General features: G+C 42.1%; 2 protein-coding genes across 3 annotated transcripts in view; both read left to right on the forward strand.

Annotated features, from left to right (window-relative positions):
• KIAA0930 (KIAA0930 ortholog) overlaps positions 1 to 19,893 on the forward strand; it is an 87,800-nt gene that overhangs the window by 49,950 nt on the left and 17,957 nt on the right. The window lies entirely within an intron of this gene.
• Positions 258 to 18,228, forward strand: LOC144589480 (uncharacterized). The gene is made up of 2 exons (XM_078394190.1): positions 258 to 11,262; positions 11,319 to 18,228. The coding sequence occupies exon 1, from the start codon at positions 4,458 to 4,460 to the stop codon at positions 5,559 to 5,561; it is 1,104 nt and encodes a 367-aa protein (XP_078250316.1). The 5' UTR covers positions 258 to 4,457; the 3' UTR covers positions 5,562 to 11,262; positions 11,319 to 18,228.

Genomic DNA, 19,893 nt, shown 5'->3' on the forward strand with positions numbered 1-19,893 from the left:
TGGCTGTCATTGTATTACACCCAGTGGGCAGCTGTTCCCTTCATAAATTGGTGGGAAATGTGTGTCTTGGCCCTGCCAGTGTGCCAAAAAGAGAGATTGTAAATCACTCTGTGCGGCATTGGCTGCAAACCTATAAAAGTGAAAGATATTTTCCAAGTAAGTTTTCAACTCTCTCAAAATTTGGAAGGAAAGAAAGGCAACACAGTGTTTGGGTGCTTTCACACAACATGGTGTTAGGAAGCCTGGTATCATTTTTTAGGGCACTTGTTTTTTGTTTGTTTGTTTGTTTGTTTTTTGCAGCCACAGGCCACAACAGCCAGATCGCTTGTGACTGACTCACACAATAAAATTCCGATGTGCCTTGAAAAAAGCAGCCATGAAAGCACATGATTATATGATGGTAGATGGACCTGAAATTTGAACTGCCTGAACTAGAATTCCTAAGGTCTGCTACTAGAGATGGATGCCATGACCTTGGAGTTAGCAGGACAGCAGGAAGGAGACTGGCGGGGCTAGTTAGTCTGTTAGACAGACAGAGTTTGTCACTTCAGGTGAAAGAATGCTGGGAATGGTAAGGCTTTGCTGCTTCTGTTGACCACAGCTCCCGGCTTTCTTCATGCCCCGACCACTTCTTAGCTGTCTCTGTGAATAATGTTTTAGACCTGGGGACCTCCTGTGTAGGTGAGCAACAGCGACGTGGAGAAAGCTGCTGGCATTGCCTCAGCACCCCTTTTTTCTTTTGGCCCTTCCCCTTCATGGTGAGTGTTGTGGTGTGACATAGGTAATCTTTCTTTGACTACCTCTTGGATCACTGGGACTAGGCAAGACAGAAAGACATGCATATACCAGGTCTGTGTGAAGGGCTTCATGCTTTCCACCAGTTCCAGTGCCCAGTGTTGTACATTCCTGTTTGTTTGGAGCCTGTGGTGGACTCTGAGACCTCAATGCATATTTTCCAGCAGCTAAGGAAGGTAAAAATCAGTTGTCAGGTCCATAAATTCTTTATTGGAAATAGAATTGCCAGCATTCCTGATAATTTCATGCTAAGGCTAGAATCTGATCAGTCCATTCAGCCTTTAAGCTAAATAACATTTCATAGAAAAAAAAAATTCAAGAAAAGCCAGCAAGAAAATCCAGAAGCTTACATATGCACTAAATTTTACACTTCAGCTAGTGTTATTGGGATAAATGCTTCCGGTACAAATGTTTACCTTCCAAAGTGTGAGCTTTGACATCCACACTTATGCTTTGTTTTAGACATAAAATCCGCAGCTGTATCGATGGTTATGTATGCTTTTATTAAAAAATCTGGGCCTCCAAATTTCAGCAAGCTTTTCATTTTGATTCACAGGATAGGAAGTGTGGATTTCAATGCTTTACTTTAGATTTGGTTTGGCTTACATGCACTTCATAGAATGAACAGAAAACATGTCACATTTATTTAAAATAAATGTGAAAGGAGGAGCCATGGCATCTTAATGGAAATAACAATATCTGGTTTATTGATGAAAGATGAAAAAAAAAAGATGGGAGTTCATTTTCTAGCTAGTAAAAGCTTTAAGACCATTTGTAGTTTTCCCAGTTAAAAGGATTAAAATTCTTATTAACCTTGCAGTTCAGTCTCATTCATACTTATTCACAAGGGTCAGTAGGACTATGGATTTAGTCATACGTAAACAAAATTATAGGGACGTGGTGGCACTGTGGGCTAAACCGCAGAAGCCTCTGTGCTGCAGGGTCAGAAGACCAGCAGTCGTAAGATCGAATCCATGCGACGGAGTGAGCGCCCGTCACTTGTCCCAGCTCCCGCCAACCTAGCGGTTCGAAAGCATGGAAATACAAGTAGATCAATAGGGACCACCTCAGTGGGAAGGTAACAGCGTTCCGTGTCTAAGTCGCACTGGCCATGTAACCACGGAAGATTGTCTTCGGACAAAAAACACTGACTCTATGGCTTGGAAATGGGGATGAGCACCGCCCCCCCCCAGAGTCGAGCACAACTGGACAAAAATTGTCAAGGGGAACCTTTACCTTTAAACAAAATTATGCACATACATGAAGGCAGCCCAATGTTTTCAGAACTTTTCCTGCCACTTCTAAATATAGAACTTTTGTCATGATGCTCCTCTAAACAAAAATTTAGTTCATCAAAAGAACATTCCATACATGTGCACACGCGCGCGCGCGCACGCATGCACGCACGCACACACACACTCTTCTTCTGGAGAAGAGGGATTTATATAAGCTTGTAATGAATACTTGCAGATTTGGAGTCCTGTGTTGCCTTGAATCCCTCAACAAGAAAGCAGGATAGGAATGGAATGAATGAGTGAGTGAATTAATTAATTAATTAATTAAGTAAAATCATTTTGTTTATAGATTTTGTGCAACAAGAAGGCTTATGAATTGTGGTGCTTATGTTCTCCTGCACATCTTGCTCAGATGGCATGATGACTGTACCATTAGCATGCCAACAAGCCAGGAGCAAAGGGAGAGAGAGAGAGAGAGATGCTGGAGAAGTACACTTGGGCCCATTATACCATTTGGAGGAACACACAGGCAGACCCTTTACAGTAAGCCAGCACATCCTGGCACCAGTTTAAAAGCCATCTAATACACAAAAAGGCAGTTTTCTTCTTCTCTTTTGCTGCCTGCCCTGAGATAGGTTTTCCTCCCTGGAGACCTGAAAATGCGTAGGGATTTCCTCACATGTCAGCTAGCATCCTGGCACAGAGCATATCTTCCTGTTAACCTGCCTTTTTTCCCTAAGCTGAACTGCCTCAAACTGAGTAACTTTTCCTCGTAATGGAGTTGTTCCAGTACATTGCTCATTTTATTTTGCTCTTTTCTGTGCCTTTCCTTTTTAACAATATCCTGTGGATGAGGACTAGAATTGTGCACAGTATTCCAAGCATGGTTGCTGCCTAGATTTGTATAAAGGCAGCACAGTTGTGCAATTTTATTTCCGATTTGGTAGTTGTTGTTTATGCAAAACACAGTAGTCTCAGTAATGCTGTCTGCAAACACATGCCCCAAAGGCTTTGCTTTATTTTTTAGTTGCAACAGCTTAATCTGTATTCGTTTAAAAGCAAACGGAGGTGGCTATTTTCTAATTAAATATGTGCTTGAAATACATCTCTGTCTTATAATGAGCTATTGACTGAATAAAACAGCTGATTGCACGCTGCCTTGTGCAGTAATGTTCATGTCTACACATTAACAAGCATATACATTAGACTGTGTCACAGCTCTCACTTCCTCCTTCTCACCTGGGGAAAAGCCTGTCTCTATACTATTCCATTCTGGACACAGAGGAGAGATAACTGAATCTTAAAGAATGATGACTCCCTGGCAGAAACAGACATTCTAGATAGCCTGTGGTTAGATCTGAAAGCACATTGGAAAGACATGATTCTGTCAGGATCTCAGTGGCAGTAATCTCCTCCTGATAGGTATGAGCAAATTGAAACTTTCTCTAGTAAATAGGGACTGTCCGAGCATTTGGATATGGTTATTCACAGTAGAGACCATTGTAATTATGAAGATAAAACCAACTTGACTCCCCATAAAAAAACAGAATAAATTCTAATGAATAATTCAACACTGCATTTATGAGTCATACTGGGAGTAGCTACAGAGAACAGCTGCCTGTATTGTATAGGAGAGTTTCTGTCAGTCTGTTTCCCGGTTTAGTGGGTTGGAAGGAAGGAAAATTGTTCTAGATTTTAGCTGATTGCACTTGTGGCTGTATTTTACGTGCGGGATTGTAAATGGCTAGTTGCCAGCGTTACTTATGGCAAGTGAGAAATGCCTCTCAGTAGACAGGAAAGCATGTTGAACATTGGAAGAACAAATTTATTTCAATTTTGACTAGTTAACGTGGCACATCAGTTAGATAAATAGTGACTTCTCCAGACATAGCTTGTGTACTTAAGAGTCAGACCACGGCTGCCTGTCCCTAAAGGCAGAGGTTTCTGATGTGTGGAACACTTGTGTGTATTCTGTGCTGTCAAGTTGGAACCAAACTTTAGTGACCCTAATAGGGCTTCCCAGGTAAGTGAGATATTTAAGGAGTGGTTCTTTTTCGTGGCCTCTGTGAATGGACACATATGGGTATTGTCTGCGCCTGCACTGACTCTCTTGGAAGATTCTAGAGCTAAAAGTAACAATTTTATGGTGTGATCCTCCACGAGGTATATGCTCCTCCCACCCACCATCTTCCCCAGTTCCTTTTTTCCGCCGAGCTGAACGTTTCTCAGGAAAGATTGAGCGCTTCGCTTTTTGCCTTCTGGCTATTTTTCTAGGCTCTTTTGAGCTTTTGTTTGCTTATCTTTACTTTAATTGCCTATTTAGTGATCCTCCGTGTCTTTTTGTTTGCCTAATCAGCTTCCTGCCGTTTTTATTCCCTTCCTTTTCCCCCTTCCCCCTCCCCTTTCCCCACCACTAGTCTTTTGCTTATGGCCTCGCCATCTCCTTTCAAACGTTGTACTACTTGTGCGAATAAAATTGCATTTTCCGACGATCATAGCCAGTGCCTTTTTTGCCTGGGTGAGGAACATCCAACCCATTCGTGCCCCGCTTGTAAAAACCTAACCAAGCCGGCACTTAAGCAGAGGCTCCAAAGACTTTGGTCTTACCTTTGGAAAACGGCCATGAATCCTCCTCGTACTTCTTCGGAGGCTGCTAGATCTCCTGCTCTCTCAGCCGATAGGCTTCCAGCGGGCCAGTCTACCTCTGACTCTACGTCTATGCTACCAGCTAAGGACACTATTGAGAAAGCAAAGTCATCTGGTAAGCACAAGTTGCCCTCTTCACAAAGATCTCGAGCGCACGACCCAGGCCCCAAGAAAAAACCTAAGCCTGCTCCTAAGAAGCTCAGGAAGAACAGACTTCCCCGCGTGGAGCCCCCTCAGCCTTCCCTACCCTCCCCCATCCTCGAGGAATCATGCACAGAGGCCCCTGATTTAGCCTTGGATGGAGAGGACGCTCATGATGTCGCACCCCCCCCACGATGCCACTTCAAACTCCAAGCATTGGCCTCATTGGGGCTGCGCCACAGTCCAGCCCAGCCTCAGCCCATTCCAACCCTGACTCAGGGCAGGCAGCTGAAAGCTCGGCATCTGATCCGGAGGTTCCCCCTTCTCCTCCATGGAAGAGAACGGAAAAACGAAAGCACCTCTTTCCACCGAGGTCTGTGGCATCGCAAGGTGACTTCTGCCCCTTCCCCATGGTACCGTATCAGTGTTTTGACCCCTACATCTGGCAAACCCTGTATGAAAGGTACCAGTCTGAACAGGCTAAACGGCTTCGAACGATGCCAGAACTTTCCCAGGCCACCCCTTTTATGGACTCAAATCACCTCCGCACGTCCACTTCTGCCCCGGCAGTCTCGGCTCCATCTGCATACCTTTCTGCCCCATCTAAGTCGACCTCACTACCTCAGAAGCGAGACAAAGCTCGCAAATCTGTACTTCCACGTCCCGCACCTCCGATGCCGGACCCGATGCCACCTCAAGACCCTTTCGAGGTCATGCCGACTCAATGACACCAAGCCCCCTTGACAGAGGGTTTCGGTCAGTCAGACTACCCTTCATCTCCAGGCTCCCGTGCATCTTCGGAGGCACAACACTCTGAGTCCTCCCATGAACCCGAGCTACCTCCCCCGCTTCCAGATACAAAGGATAGCCATGGTTCGTCTTCTTCGGACGACTTCTCTTACTCTACCCTTATCTTCCAAATGGCACAAGCCCTGCACCTTGATACCGAACAGCCCCCGTCTGCTGATGCCGACCCGGTGTTCAACGACATCAACCAGGAGCATCCCACTCCTTTGAGTCTTCCTTTCAATAAATCTATCCTTCAACTTATTAAGGACACTTGGGGAAAACCCCCTTCCACTATGCAAATCTTTCGCCGTACCGATGGCCTCTATAGGACCCATGGTGTCGATGCCGAATTCCTCAGTAAGCATCCAGTGCCTAACTCCATCATCGTTGAGTCCAGTCAAGCTCGAACCCATGCCAGGTCTAAACCTACCCTTGCCAATAAAGATGGCAGAAAAGTTGACACATTGGCGAAATGAGTTTACTCTTCGCAATCCTTTTTGCTCAGAAGTATTAGCTACCAGGCAACCATTGGCGCCTTTCAGCATCATCTCTAGAACCAAGTCCTTCCTCTAATTGATGCACCCCCTGAGCCCATGAGATCTGATCTCATCAACATCCATTCTCAAGCCATTTCTTTGGCCAAGTACCAGAGGATTGCAGCGCGACATTCCGCAGAGGCTGCCTCTAAGACTTTGGTTACCTTCATTTCCATTTGACGCCATGCCTGGCTCAAGTCCTCCATGATTTCTGATGACACCAAGTCAAGAATCGAGGACTTGCCCTTTGACGGTGCCGGCCTGTTCAGTTCAACAACCGATGACACCATGGAGGACTTCCATAAGAAGTGCAAGACTGCACACTCTTATTCTAATCAGCCTTCTATCTCCTACCAATGACCCTTTTACCGCTTGGGCCAGTATCACCCCAAGCAGTATCAAAATCAAAGGTTCCAGCCTTACAGGCAATATCGCTCCCATCAAACCGACAGGTCCCTACCTGCCCCTCAACCTTTGATGGCATCGTACCGGCCTCAAAACCTACCTTGTCAACGTCCATCCTTTCGTAAAGGACAGTGAAAGGGTAAGCAATATTGACAACTACTTTTGCCTCCCTTTCCTGACATTTCTCTTTGTCCACTGAACTCTACCAGACTGGCCCCATTTTTCCATCGTTGGCAAGCCATTACATCAGACAAATGGGTTTTATCTATCATAGCATCTGGCTATCTTATAGAATTCTCCGACTTGCCTCCTTTGGGGTTCATTCGGTACACCCCCTACTCCTCTGTCCTGAAGGATGAGGTTACTAAACTTCTCCAAAACCACGCCACTTTGCCAGTCCTTACTTCGGACTCTCTCAACAGTTTCTACTCAAAATACTTTACCGTTCCTAAGAAAGATGGAGGTCTTCACCCCATCCTCGATCTCACTCATCTCAACCGTTTCATATCTCCCCGTAAATTCCGCATGCTCACACTGGACTCTATTATCCCTTTGCGTTTTAATGCGTTTCTATGGGCTTTTTAATTTTGCATTACGACGTTTTCGTTCTACAACAATTTCACTGGAACGAATTAACGTCATAATGCGAGGCACCACTGTACCTGACTAGCCCAGTGGTTTTTCCTACTTTCTTCAGTTTAAGCTTGAATTTTGCTATAAGAAGCTAATGATCAGAGTCTCAATTGGCTCCGGTCTTGTTTTTGCTGACTGTATAGAGCTTCTCCATCTTTGGCTTCAGAGAACATAATGAATCTGTATTTCAGTATTGCCCATTTTGGTGATGTTCATGTGTAGAGTCACCTCTTGTGTTGTTCGAAAAGAGTGTTTGTGATGACCAGCTTGTTCTCTTGACAAAACTCTATTAGCCTTTGCCCTGCTTTGTTTTGAACTCCAAGGCCAAACTTCCCTGTTGTTCCTTTTATCTCTTGACTCCCTACTTTAGCATTCCAGTCCCCTAGAACGATAAAAACATCTTTCTTTGGTGTCAGTTCTAGGAGGTGTTGTAAGTCTTCATAGAATTGGTCAATTTCAGCCTCTTCAGCATTGGTGGTTGTTACATAAACCTGGATTACTGTGATGTTGAAAGGTCTGCCTTGGATTTGTATTGAAATCCTTCTATCATTTTTGAGATTGTATCCCAGTACAGCTTTTCCCATTCTTTTGTTGACTATGAGGGCTACTCCTTTTCTTCTACGGGATTCTTGCCCACAGTAGTAGATATGATAATAGTCCAAATTGAATTCGCCCATTCCCGTCCATTTTAGTTCACTGATGCCCAGGATGTGAATGTTTATTCTTGCCATCTCCTGTTTGACCACATCCAGCTTACCAAGGTTCATATATCTTATATTCCAGGTTCCTATGCATTATTTTTCTTTGCAGCATCGGATTTTCCTTTCACTTCCAGGCGTGTCCGCAGCTTAGCGTCCTTAAGCTTTGGCCCAACCGTTTCATTAGCTCTGGAGCTACTTGTACTTGTCCTCCGCTCTTCCTCAGTAGCATATTGGACGCCTTCTGACCTGAGGGGCTCATATTCCAGCATCATATCTTTTAGCCTTTTGTTTCTGTTCATGGGGTTTTCTTGGCAAAGATACTGGAGAGGCTTGCCGGTTATTGCTCCAAGGTGGATTGCATTTAGTCAGAACTCTCCACTATGACCTGTCCGTCTTGGGTGTCCCTGCATGGCATAGCCCATAGCTTCTCTGAATTACTCAAGCCCCTTTGCCAGGACAAGGCAGCAATCCGTGAAGGGGTCATGAAGGGGTCATGAAGGGATTAAATCAAACATTATTCTTAAGCAAATGTATGTTTGAATGGGAGGAGAAACTGAACAAAATAGCATATATTAAGTAGAAAAATGGGGTCAAAATACTTAAATAAATAAACAATATAGTAAATAGATTTGAGTAAGGGATCTTAGTTGAATTTATCCAGTATTCTACTGAGCATAAGCTCAATGGAAAATCCCATCAACATAGTAATGTCATTGTGCTGCTTGCAGAGGTGTTTTCATCAGTCAAGCATTGCCACTACACACAAAGACATGACAAGTTTTCTGTATAGAAATCACTGCTTGAGCAACGCTAATGCTTGTGCCAGTAGTGCACTTCTGCGGTGAAGCCCAATAAGATACTAGTCATTGTATTAAATAGAAATGACACCAGCCATAGGCAAGGGCTAGAAATGTAAATCCTCACTTACTTTGTACTTTCAAGAGAGGGCAAATAATTATTCCCCCCCCCCCCCGGATTAGATGATGAGCGTTTCTATGCATTTTTAAAAAGCGACTTTTTTGTGTAGAAAGGCTGGACTAGATTTCTGTGCAAAAATGTGTCCTTTAAAAGTACATACAACTGTTAATCGAAACATATGTTTTCGCTTGGACTGTTTTTTTTTAAACATAGGTTTTGTGAGTTTGAAGCACAGTACATAGAGCAGACAAACTAGCTTCCACACTCTTCCCCCTTTCCAAATTCCTGGAGCAGTTAAAACACTTCCTTGTCTTTTTGTTTTGTGATGCTTAATAGCATGGGTAGAGTGAACAGAAAAGGTCCCGAACATTCCTGTGATGCTTTCAAAGATGTGCAGTGCAGCTCACCTTAACAAGCCTGACAGCTGAGCCAGATGTTGCCTGTGTGTCTCATTTCAGTTATGAAGCCAGTCTTTCACCGTACCTGAAGGTCCTGTGTTGAATTATCTTTTATATTTGTCATCACCCTGAAGGAATAGTGGCATGCAGAAAATCAAACGACTTTCTGGCCTACCTGCTACACCCACCCAGAATTCTTACCTAATAAACAGTGGTTCCATAAAAAGAGGAAGATAATATTTTAGATTTTGAGTAACAGATAATTTGGGAGTCCTCTCCTGATACTTCCCTATTCCAAGATCTGACTAATTATTTTCTCGGTTAGACAACAAAATACCAACATGCTAATTTTTAAAAACAAGGCAGCTCTTAGCTCCTTCCATTCTGTAAATGTTTTACTTTTTAAAACATTTTGCTTTTCCTCCCCACATCCTTCACCATTTAATCTGAAATTATGACTGTCATTTTGTAAAGTTCTTCCAATACTGAGGCTAATGACAGCAGCAGGCTGGGGCCTTTTTAGGAGTATAACTGCAAACGGGATTATAAATCAGCCAAATTATACCAGGGCACATAAATAAAGATCCCCCCAAGTTTGTTTGTGCTTTTGGGGAATTTGAGAATGGGTGTGGACTGCTGTGGGTGAGAAGCTTTTCTCCTGGGAAGTCTGTGTCTGAATAGGAAGTATGTGAAGACAAGGTTGTAATGAAGGGATACTCTTTGGGGGTTCTCTGGAAATAAGTTTATATTTGTAAGTTTCATATCTTTTACCATTAAGACTCACAGCCCCAGCTTTGAAAAAGAAAGTGAAACCAGGTTTTCATGCTAGCAGCCCTGTTAGCTGGGACCTGTTGTGGTATCAACAAAGGAACTGAAGCTATTTCCTAAGGAAATAGTGCCATAAAGAAACATATAGGACTAAAAATCCTGATCTGAGTCTTCTAGAGCATGAACTACACATACTTTAGCAAGATCTCTTGGTTTCCCGGTGGATTTAACTATTGGACCTGAATGGACTCTGTAATGATTGAATATTTAAAGTGATACAGTGTTTTAAGAATATATAGGTACTGTTAAGAATTTATACACGGTTTGTTTGTTTGGTTACTTGGTGAGCACTGTGTTTTCTCTTGTTTTGGTGGACATAAATTCAACACTGTGCAACAGAGATTTCCAAGCTGTACTCTGGAGAACATTTCTGGTTCTTTGGAAAGTTTTGGATGGGCTACCATAGGGACAACAGAGTTCCCATGTTCATCCTCCTTCACAGTGTCCAACCAGTAGAGAGCGTTTGTAGCATTAAGGCATACTTCACATTTATGGGAGCTAAGGTGAGGCTTTTTATGTAAAAAAAAAAACCCTGTGTGCACCAGAATCTTTCATGTACATGGAGAGGTGTCCCTCAGTAGACACTTCTGTGTGAAAAGAATTTTCTGAAGGATAAAGTCAAGAAAATTGCTATATAGGACAGGGTAAAACATTTTAGGCCCCAGTTGTTTCTCACTGTTATCCTGGAATGTCTGCACTGGATTTCTTTCTTTCTTCTAGAGCTAGAGGAAAGAAAGTGACCATCCTGGGTATTCAGGGCTGTCACCGTATCTTCTGCAAGTCTGAGTTTAGCAAAGTTGCACTTCTGAAGTACACCAATTAGAATTCCCCAGCCAATGGCTGTTACCAGAAGGATTTTGGAAGTTTTAATCCAGAAAAGTAAACTTTTCAGGCTCTAGTCTAGGTGAAAGAGAGGGTAGGTGGTAGGTACCATGACTAGAGATGGCTAGAGATTGCCATAAATTTTCTGCACAGCAGCCCAGCGGCCGTGCATTTCCTTTCTCCTCACACACACACCCGCCTCACCCACTGACCTGCAGGCACTTACTGCTCCTTCCCTCCCCATCCCACGATCTTTCAGGAAGCTGTACTTCCCTTTTCTGCCTCCTCCAGCAGCTGGCCACTCAGATGAGGAGGTAGAGCAGGGATCCCTGCAGCACTGCCTTTGAGTGGCCAGAGGCAGACAGCTTATTATGAAGGAGCATGAAGTACTTCATGCCCATCTCTAACTGTGGCAGTTCTCTATATTGCAGGCATAATAGGATGACAATTGGTGAAAAAAGATAACAAGAGGTTGGGATGGGGCACAGAGCTGTAGCAAGCCTGAGAAGGTAAAATGTGGGAAAGAAACGGGATGAGGTAATACGCAAGAATCACTCCCTCTTCTTGTTTATGTACCACTGCTGCTAAGTCTCATAGCATAGTCTTTCCCTTCTCATCTAAAAGCTTGACTTGGTGATGGATTGCAGTTTGATGAAATGTCTCTTCTGTTTTATGAGTCTCAGAGAAGGCAAGTGCACCCAGATGTTTATTGATTTAACCTGAATGTGACCCTCAAGCTAAAAGCACATTGTGGATTGGATTTTCTCTCCTATGCAGAGGTGGCTGTGTGTGACGGCTGGGTCAAACGCTGGTATTTCCTTCTAAATGAATTGCCTTCAGTTGTGGTGAAAGGTGGATCTGTGGCCATTTGCTTATTTTGGTCTATATAACCATTTGCAAAGAGCAAGAGAAAAGTGGCAGAATAATGTTGTGTCAGTTGATGCTTTTGAAGGTGGACCAAACAAGAAAATTGAAGCCTATGGAAGTGGCAAGAAAGGGAGAAGGAGAAGAGTCATCGCAGAAGAAGAATTGCTTCTGAACATGTGCTCCAAATAGACCGTGGCTCATTAGTTATTAAATAAGTTATTATCTCTTATTTTTTTCCTGATTTAAAAAAAATTATTTAAAGCAAGAAGAAAAGAAATAAAAATCTAAAAAGAAGCCTTAATAAGCACAAAATCAGAAATAACATGAGCTAGCCAGTTATATTTGGCTAGGGACCATTGGAGATATAATCAGTTTTCCTCTGTTTCTGGATCCCCATTTCCCTTCCAAAACTGCATTGAGTTTTGTGAAGGTGCACAACCCTTCCCTTTTATTAATACAATGTCAATAAAAGCTCCCCAGATATCAGTAAAGATACTCTTATTTATCAAGCCCTTTTGTAATCTAATGTTACATGTTAGCTTGTAATTAATAACAATATTCCTGACTTTATTATACTATTCATTTATTTGAAAAATCATGCTTTACTTTCCAATTCTTTGCTTTCATTAATCTTGCCACTGTTAATAAATTTGTAATTAGTTCTTTCACTGTCCAATCCCATTGTTCCCTATCGAATATTGATAAAATTGCTATTCTAGGGCACACTTATACATTTAACGTCAATATTTAATTCATTTCATTAAAAACTGATATTTCAATATATTATCAAATTCCCATAGCATATGAAAATAAGTACCTACATCTTGACCATATATGTCCAACATAAATTAGAATATTTATTATCCATACAGTTCAATTTCACCAGTTTTAACCATCTTCAAATTAATTTATAGAACTTTTTCCTTTATCCTTAGACATACACTTTAATATTCTTTTATGCCATGTGTTCTTCTACACCTCAGTTCTTACTTGCCCTCCCAAATCTGATTCCCATAATGCTTTAAGAGCATCATCTTGATCCTATACTATCAATATCATATAAACTCTACTTGCTATCCCTCTCAGTGTCTTATTTTTGTTATTTTTTTCCTCTTACACTATCATTACTGTACTTCAAATTGTGTCAGATCTCTACATTTACCATTTATTTTTACCCATTCTTTAATATGAACCTTAATGCAGTGGCCTTCTAAGAGGTGTCACCCTCTCTTGCCTCTTCTGCTCCTCCAGCATTCTCTGAAGTGGTTTTTAGAGATATGTTTGCATTTGTATATTTCTGCATATTAAAATAAGGGGGGGGAAGAGAGCTTGTGGCACCTTTATGACTAGCATGAACATTATAGAGGAAAATAATAGAAAGGGAAAAACCAGAGATCTGTTCAAGAAAACTGGAGATATTAAAGGATCATTTTGTGCAAAGATGGACATGATAAAGGACAAAAATGGTAGGGACCTCACAGAAGCAGAAGACATCAAGAAGAGGTGGCAAGATTACACAGAGGAATTATACCAGAAAGATCTGGAGGTCCCGTACAACCCAGATAGTGTAGTTGAGCCAGACATCCTTAAGAGCGAAGTCAAGTGGGCCTTAGAAAGCATGGCTAACAACAAGGCCAGTGGAGATGATGGCATTCTAGTTGAACTGTTTAAAATCTTAAAAGATTATGGTGCTAAGGTGCTACACTCAATATGCCAGCAAGTATGGAAAACTCAGCAGTGGCCAGAGGATTGGAAAAGATCAGTCTACATCTGAATCCCAAAGAAGGGCAGTGCCAAAGAATGCTCCAACTCCTGTACAATTGCACTCATTTCACACGCTAGCAAGGTTATGCTCAAAATCCGACAAGGCAGGCTTCAGCAGTATGTGGACCGAGAACTCCCAGAAGTACAAGCTGGATTTCGAAGGGGCAGAGGAACTCAAGATTAAATTGCTAACATGCACTGGATTATGGAGAAAGCCAGAGAGTTGCAGAAAAACATCTACTTCTGCTTCATTGACTATGCAAAAGCCTTAGTGGACCACAGCAAACTATGACAAGTTCTTAAAGAAATTGGAGTGCCTGCCCACCTTATCTATCTCCTGAGAAATCTATATGTGGGACAGGAAGCAACAGCTAGAACTGGATATGGAACAACTGATTGGTTCAAAATTGGGAAAGGAGTACGACAAGGCTGTATATTATCTCTCTGCTTATTCAACTTCTATGCAGAATACATCATACGAAAGGCAGGACTGGATGAATCCGAAGCTGGAATTAAGATTGCCAGAAGAAATATCAAGAACCTCAGACATGCAGATGATACCACTCTGATGGCAGAATGTGACTAGGAATTGAAGAACCTCTTAATGAGATTGAAAGAGGAGAGTGCAAAAAACGGTCTGAAGCTCGACATAAAAAAAAAAAACTAAGATCATGGCCACTGGTCCCATCACTTTCTGGCAAATGGAAGGGGAAGATATGGAGGCAGTGACAGATTTTACTTTCTTGGGCTCCATGATCACTGCAGATGGTGACAGCAGCCACGAAATTTAAAGACACCTGCTTCTTGGGAGGAAGGCGATGACAAACCTAGACAGCATCTTAAAAAGCAGAGACATCACCTTGCTGACAAAGGTGCGCATAGTGAAAGCTATGGTTTTTCCAATAGTGATGTATGGAAGTGAGAGCTGGACCATGAAGAAGGCTGACCGCTGAATAATTGATGCTTTTTAATTGTGTTGCTGGAGGAGACTCTTGAGAGTCCCCTGGACTGCAAGGAGAACAAACCTATCCATTTTGAAGGAAATCAACCCTGGGTGCTCCCTGGAAGGACAGATCCTGAAGCTGAGGCTTCAGTACTTTGGCCATCTCATGAGAAGAGAAATCTCCCTGGAAAAGACCCTGATGTTGGGAAAGAGTGAAGGAAAGAGGAGAAGTGGGTGACAGAGGAGGAGATGGTTGGACAGTGTCATCGAAGCGACCAACATGAATTTGACCCAACTCCGGGAGGCAGTGGAAGACAGGAGTCCTGCGGTGCTCTGGTCCATGGGGTCACGAAGAGTCGGACATGACTTAATGACTAAATAACAGCAACAACAGCTGAAGCAGCGCATGTTCCACATTGGCTATTTATTCCCTCCTCCTATATCTCACCCATGCTCACTCCCTCCCTCTTTGCTTGTGACTAGAGATGGGCTTAAACTACTCACCTTGATGGACCATGAATTTACCTGCAGTTAATGGATGAACCACGAATTTGTTTATTGGGCCTTTTTTAAAAAGACAGACTGCCTAGAAGGGAAGTTGCTGCCGCTGTTTGCAAAGACTGATCTGAAGCAAGAGACTGGTGATGGTTCATGAATTTCCTGGTTCGTTTTTGGCTTCATCTCCATCTCTATTTATGACCTTATTTATTATTACTGTTAATGTTCTGTCTTTGTTATAGTGCCATAAACACTTGGTTATTATTTGGTTAATACTCTCTTACCAATCTACCAAGTAATGGACAAAATTTTGTTGCTTAGGATAGTGTATTGTACTAGAGAAGGCCTGTTTGATTCAATGGAAGTTTTGAAGCTCTCTGTGTTGAACACCCAGACCCACTGGTGCTATGCCAGCTTTTTATATCAAACGAGAATAGTGTGCCTGAAGCCGTAGCCTTCTTTCTACCCATGGATGTCTGCAGGAAGGCTAGGGTGAGGGGGGAGGAGCTCTTGCCCCTTAAATCCTAGATGTGTTTTTATTATTTTAAGCTACAGAGAAATATCTCCTCTGCCATAATAGGATGTGTCCAAATTATGGCAGTCCAGAATAAATTTAACTTTGTCTTTCCCTTCTGGAAAAATCCAGACAGCCATGCTTCCCTCTTTCTATATTTGAAAAATCTATGTGCCACTTTGTTTTTAAATTGTATCATCTAAGAGTGGGAATATGTGGCTCTCTGGATGTTGGTAGACTCCAAGTCCCATCAACCCCTGCCAGCAATGGCAGTAGCGAGGGTGATGAGATCTGCGGGCTATCACCAGCTAGCGGGCACATTACTTCCCAACCTCATTCCAGTTTGTCAGGTCTTTGGGGCAGCAACCTATTGTCTTGTTAGTACCTTGCATGTTGGTATAACTATGAGAAAGATAATCATGAACATACTCTTAACTATCTTTCTGCTCCAACTGCTGTCTAAACCCACTCTAGCTGAGTCCTGTGGTGGTGCTACAAGAATGACCAGAATCAAGTATTTCGTTCCCTGTGGACCTAAGACATGTACAAGAACGGATGAGTGGCTGGCTCCCTCTGGTGCTTTGCACTGAAATTGCAAGAGGATAATGAAACCATTAGGTTGCATCTTGAGGTTACAATATAGATGGCCCCAGATGTTTTGCACTACAACTTGTTTCAGTCCAATCCACTACATGGTCATTTTCCAAGAATGATTTCAGTTCAGTCTACATCTGTTGGGCATTGGGTTTCAGGAAGGCGTATACAGATCTCAAGAAGAGCCGTGCTGGTCAGATGAAAGGCCTATTTGGCCCATAAATCTCATTCCATAGTGGCCAAATCAGAAGTCTTGGGATGAACACAGCAATGCTGTCTTGCTCACTGTATCCTAGGCACTGAGAGGTGTGTTGCTGCTGGTATTTGACCCTACAGAGCTGTCATGCCTAATAGCCACATGAATTACCAAAATCGTCTATAAAAATACTATTCAGATTAGTGGCCATCATGACATATATTGTTAGCAGATTCGACAGTATAAATCTGTGCAATATGAATAGGTCCTTCCTTTTGCCTGCACCAATTAATTTTATAGGATGGCCCCAGCTGTTAGCATGTTTTCCACACCATTTATCATTTTATACATCTCTGCCATGTCCACCATTAATTAGCTTGTTTTCTAACTAAACAACCTCTAACACTGAATTTGTGGGATCTTCTCCCTCTGGTACCACTGTGTGCCTTGACTTAATGTTGGGATGTGCCTTAGACAGCAAAATCTCTTGAGCTGACCTTCTTGGCATTTGGAAAGAAAGCTAAAGAGCAAGCCATAATATTAAAGCAAGAACCTTTGGAAAGACATCTTGTGTTAATTTTGAAATACTATACATCAAGTCTTTTTTCATCTAGCATAGGAGAAGAACTCCTAGAGGTATGAGGGGGTGCTGGACATACGAGAATCCCAGCACCTTTCATATGATAAGCCATTACTATTTAACCTTGAGCTCTGCATTGAGCCATGCAGCTTGCATATGACCACTCCATCTGTTGAGTCTTTGATTTGTCTTGAAAGTATGCCCTAACGATTTGATCTCAATTCAACTTGACCGGGAGAAGGACAGACATCTTTAAATTCATAAATAGCAGCTTGGATGGGTGTGCTGAGTAAGAAGGGAGGGAAGATTTTGAGAAGTGGGAACATGTGTTCTGATCTGATTTTCAAAGACATAACTGTTAGTCTGTTTCAGTGTAGCTCAAAAGAAAGAATCTTGTGACATTTTAAAGACCAACAGATTTATTTTAGCATGAGTCTTTGTGGATTGAAAATTTGCAACCTATTTCTTCAGATGCTAATTGTTCAACTTTTCGTTTCTGTCTTTTCCCCCTTCACTTAAGATCACCAGTGTGTTTTAACAGTAGTTGAACACTAGTTTTCTTTCTTTCTTTCTTTCTTTCTTTCTTTCTTTCTTTCTTTCTTTCTTTCTTTCTTTCTTTCTTTCTTTCTTTCTTTCTTTCTTTCTTTCTTTCTTTCTTTCTTTCTTTCTTTCTTTCTTTCTTTCTTTCTTCCTTTCCTTCCTTCCCTCCCTCCCTCCCTCCCTCCCTCTCTGTCAAATTATATAATATAAGATAGCATACCATTAGAAAAAGGAGCAGCTTAAGTGGTGAATGATGTCTGACTAGTACAGCAGGAGCTTTGTATGACTCCCATTGTTTGCATATGAGCTTGTTTTGTGATTGGGCACTAGGAGGTAAACACGGGCTTCATTTGCAAATATGATCGTGCAAATACAAGATCTGCTGGAATTATGTCTCTAGAAAATTGATGTGAATTCAACTACTAATGATGTACTGTCTGTAACATAGAGTATGGTCCTTTAAGGTGTTGTATGACAGCACCCTAAGACAGGCTGAGGACGTCCAGGAAGTATCATATTTATTTATTTATTTATTGAAGTTTTATAGTGCTTGAGTAGTGCAAAGCACTACTTTGGCCAGTTAACAATGTAAGTAATATAATGTAACAATAATAAAGGAAATATACCGTGTTTCCCTGAAAATAAGACGGGGTCTTATATTAATTTTTGCTCCCAAAAATGCATTAGGGCTTATTTTCAGGGGATATTTTATTTCACAGTCATGTCATATTCTGGTTGCTGCATAATGATGCACAATGGTGGAGGGCGGGGTTTCACTTAACTAGGGCTTATTTTTGGGGTAGGGCTTGTATTACGAGCATCCTGAAAAATTATTGTTGTTGTTGTTTAGTCGTTAAGTTGTGTCCGACTCTTTGTGAGCCCATGGACCAGAGCATGCCAGGCCCTCCAGTCTTCCACTGTCTCCCAGAGTTTGGTCAAATACATATTGGTAGCTTCGGTAACACTGTCCAAGCATCTCGTCCTCTGTCGTCCCCTTCTCCTTTTGCCCTCACACTTTCCCAACATCAGGGTCTTTTCCAGGGAGTCTTCTCTTCTCATGAGTTGGCCAAAGTATTGGAGCCTCAGCTTCAGGATCTGTCGTTCCAGTGAGCATCAAAGGTTGATTTCCTTCAAAATGGATAGGTTTGTTCTCCATGCAGTTCAGGGGACTCTCAAGAGCTCCTCCAGCACCACAATTCTAAAGCATCAATTCTTCGGCAGTCAACCTTCTTTATGGTCACTTCCTTACATCGCTATTAGAAATACCATAGCTTTGACTATGTGAACCTTTGCTTTTTTAGATGCTGTCTATGTTTGTCATTGCTTTCCTCCCAAGAAGCAGGCGTCTTTTAATTTCAGCGCTGAAATTAAAATCATTCTAGGGCTTATTTTCAGGTTAGATCTTATTTTCGGGGAAACAGGGTAGTAAAGTAAATCTAATCAATAAGCACAATAAACATTTTCAAATAGCTTTGTGGGGGAAACCCAGGAACTACTAGGCCAGTGTCTTGATAGGAAAATAAACCTCCCCTTCCCTCTTTTGAAGTACTAAAAGTAAGTAGGGCTTACGAGAAGGCCTGAGAGTTGATTGGATTAAAACCTAAGGGACGAAGAATTTGTAGTTCATAAAATTTTCCTCATACAGTGATGCCTCGCAAGACGAATGTAATTCATTCCTCAAGAAGCGCTGTCTTGAGAAAAAATCATCTTGCGAGTTTCCTTATGGGAAACTTGCAAGACAGTGCTTCTCGCGGATGAATTACATTCATCTTGCGAGGTACCACTGTATGAGGAAAATTTTATGAACTACAAATGGGAAGCCTCGCAAGACGAATGAAATTTATTTGTCTTGCGAGGCATTGGTCTTGGGGGAAAAAAGAATTGCGAAGCATGGCCATAGAAGAAACCGTCTTGCGAGGCAACATAGCGATCACAAAAACCAATCGTCCTGCAAGTTTTTCGTCCCCCGAGGCATTCGTCTTCCAAGGCACCACTGTATTTAGTGATATCACTACTCCTGGCTACATATCCTCTCAGTCAAAATGAGTGTCTGTAAAAGGTCAGTTCTTTTTCCTGGGGCTTAACTTAATTTTTTGGAAGCATGGAATGCTTGTTTCTCTGAGTCACCTTTTTCCTCTCTCTCCTCAACTTGTTTTCTGCCCATAATAGGACTGTGATTGTGTTGGTCAGGGCTGTGTCTCCTCTCACGTTAGGCAACATGGAGGCCTCCAAATAATACTTTTTTATTTGTTTGTTTGTTTGTTTGTTTGTTTGTTTGTTTGTTTGTTCGTTTGTTCGTTCGTTCGTTCGTTCGTTCGTTCATTCATTCATTCATTCATTCATTCAATTTATACCCCGCCTATCTGGTCATTGCGACCACTCTAGGCAGCTTACAACACACAGACACAGACACAGACACAGACACAGACACAGACACAGACACACACACACACACACACACACACACACACACACACACCTAAAATTCTCATAATTAGAAAATTAGAAAAACTTCCACAAGATGGAGAACAAGCAACATAACTCATAGTA

Source organism: Pogona vitticeps, chromosome 5 (assembly GCF_051106095.1).
Source record: "Pogona vitticeps strain Pit_001003342236 chromosome 5, PviZW2.1, whole genome shotgun sequence".
In the NCBI taxonomy this organism is placed as follows: Eukaryota; Metazoa; Chordata; class Lepidosauria; order Squamata; family Agamidae; genus Pogona; species Pogona vitticeps.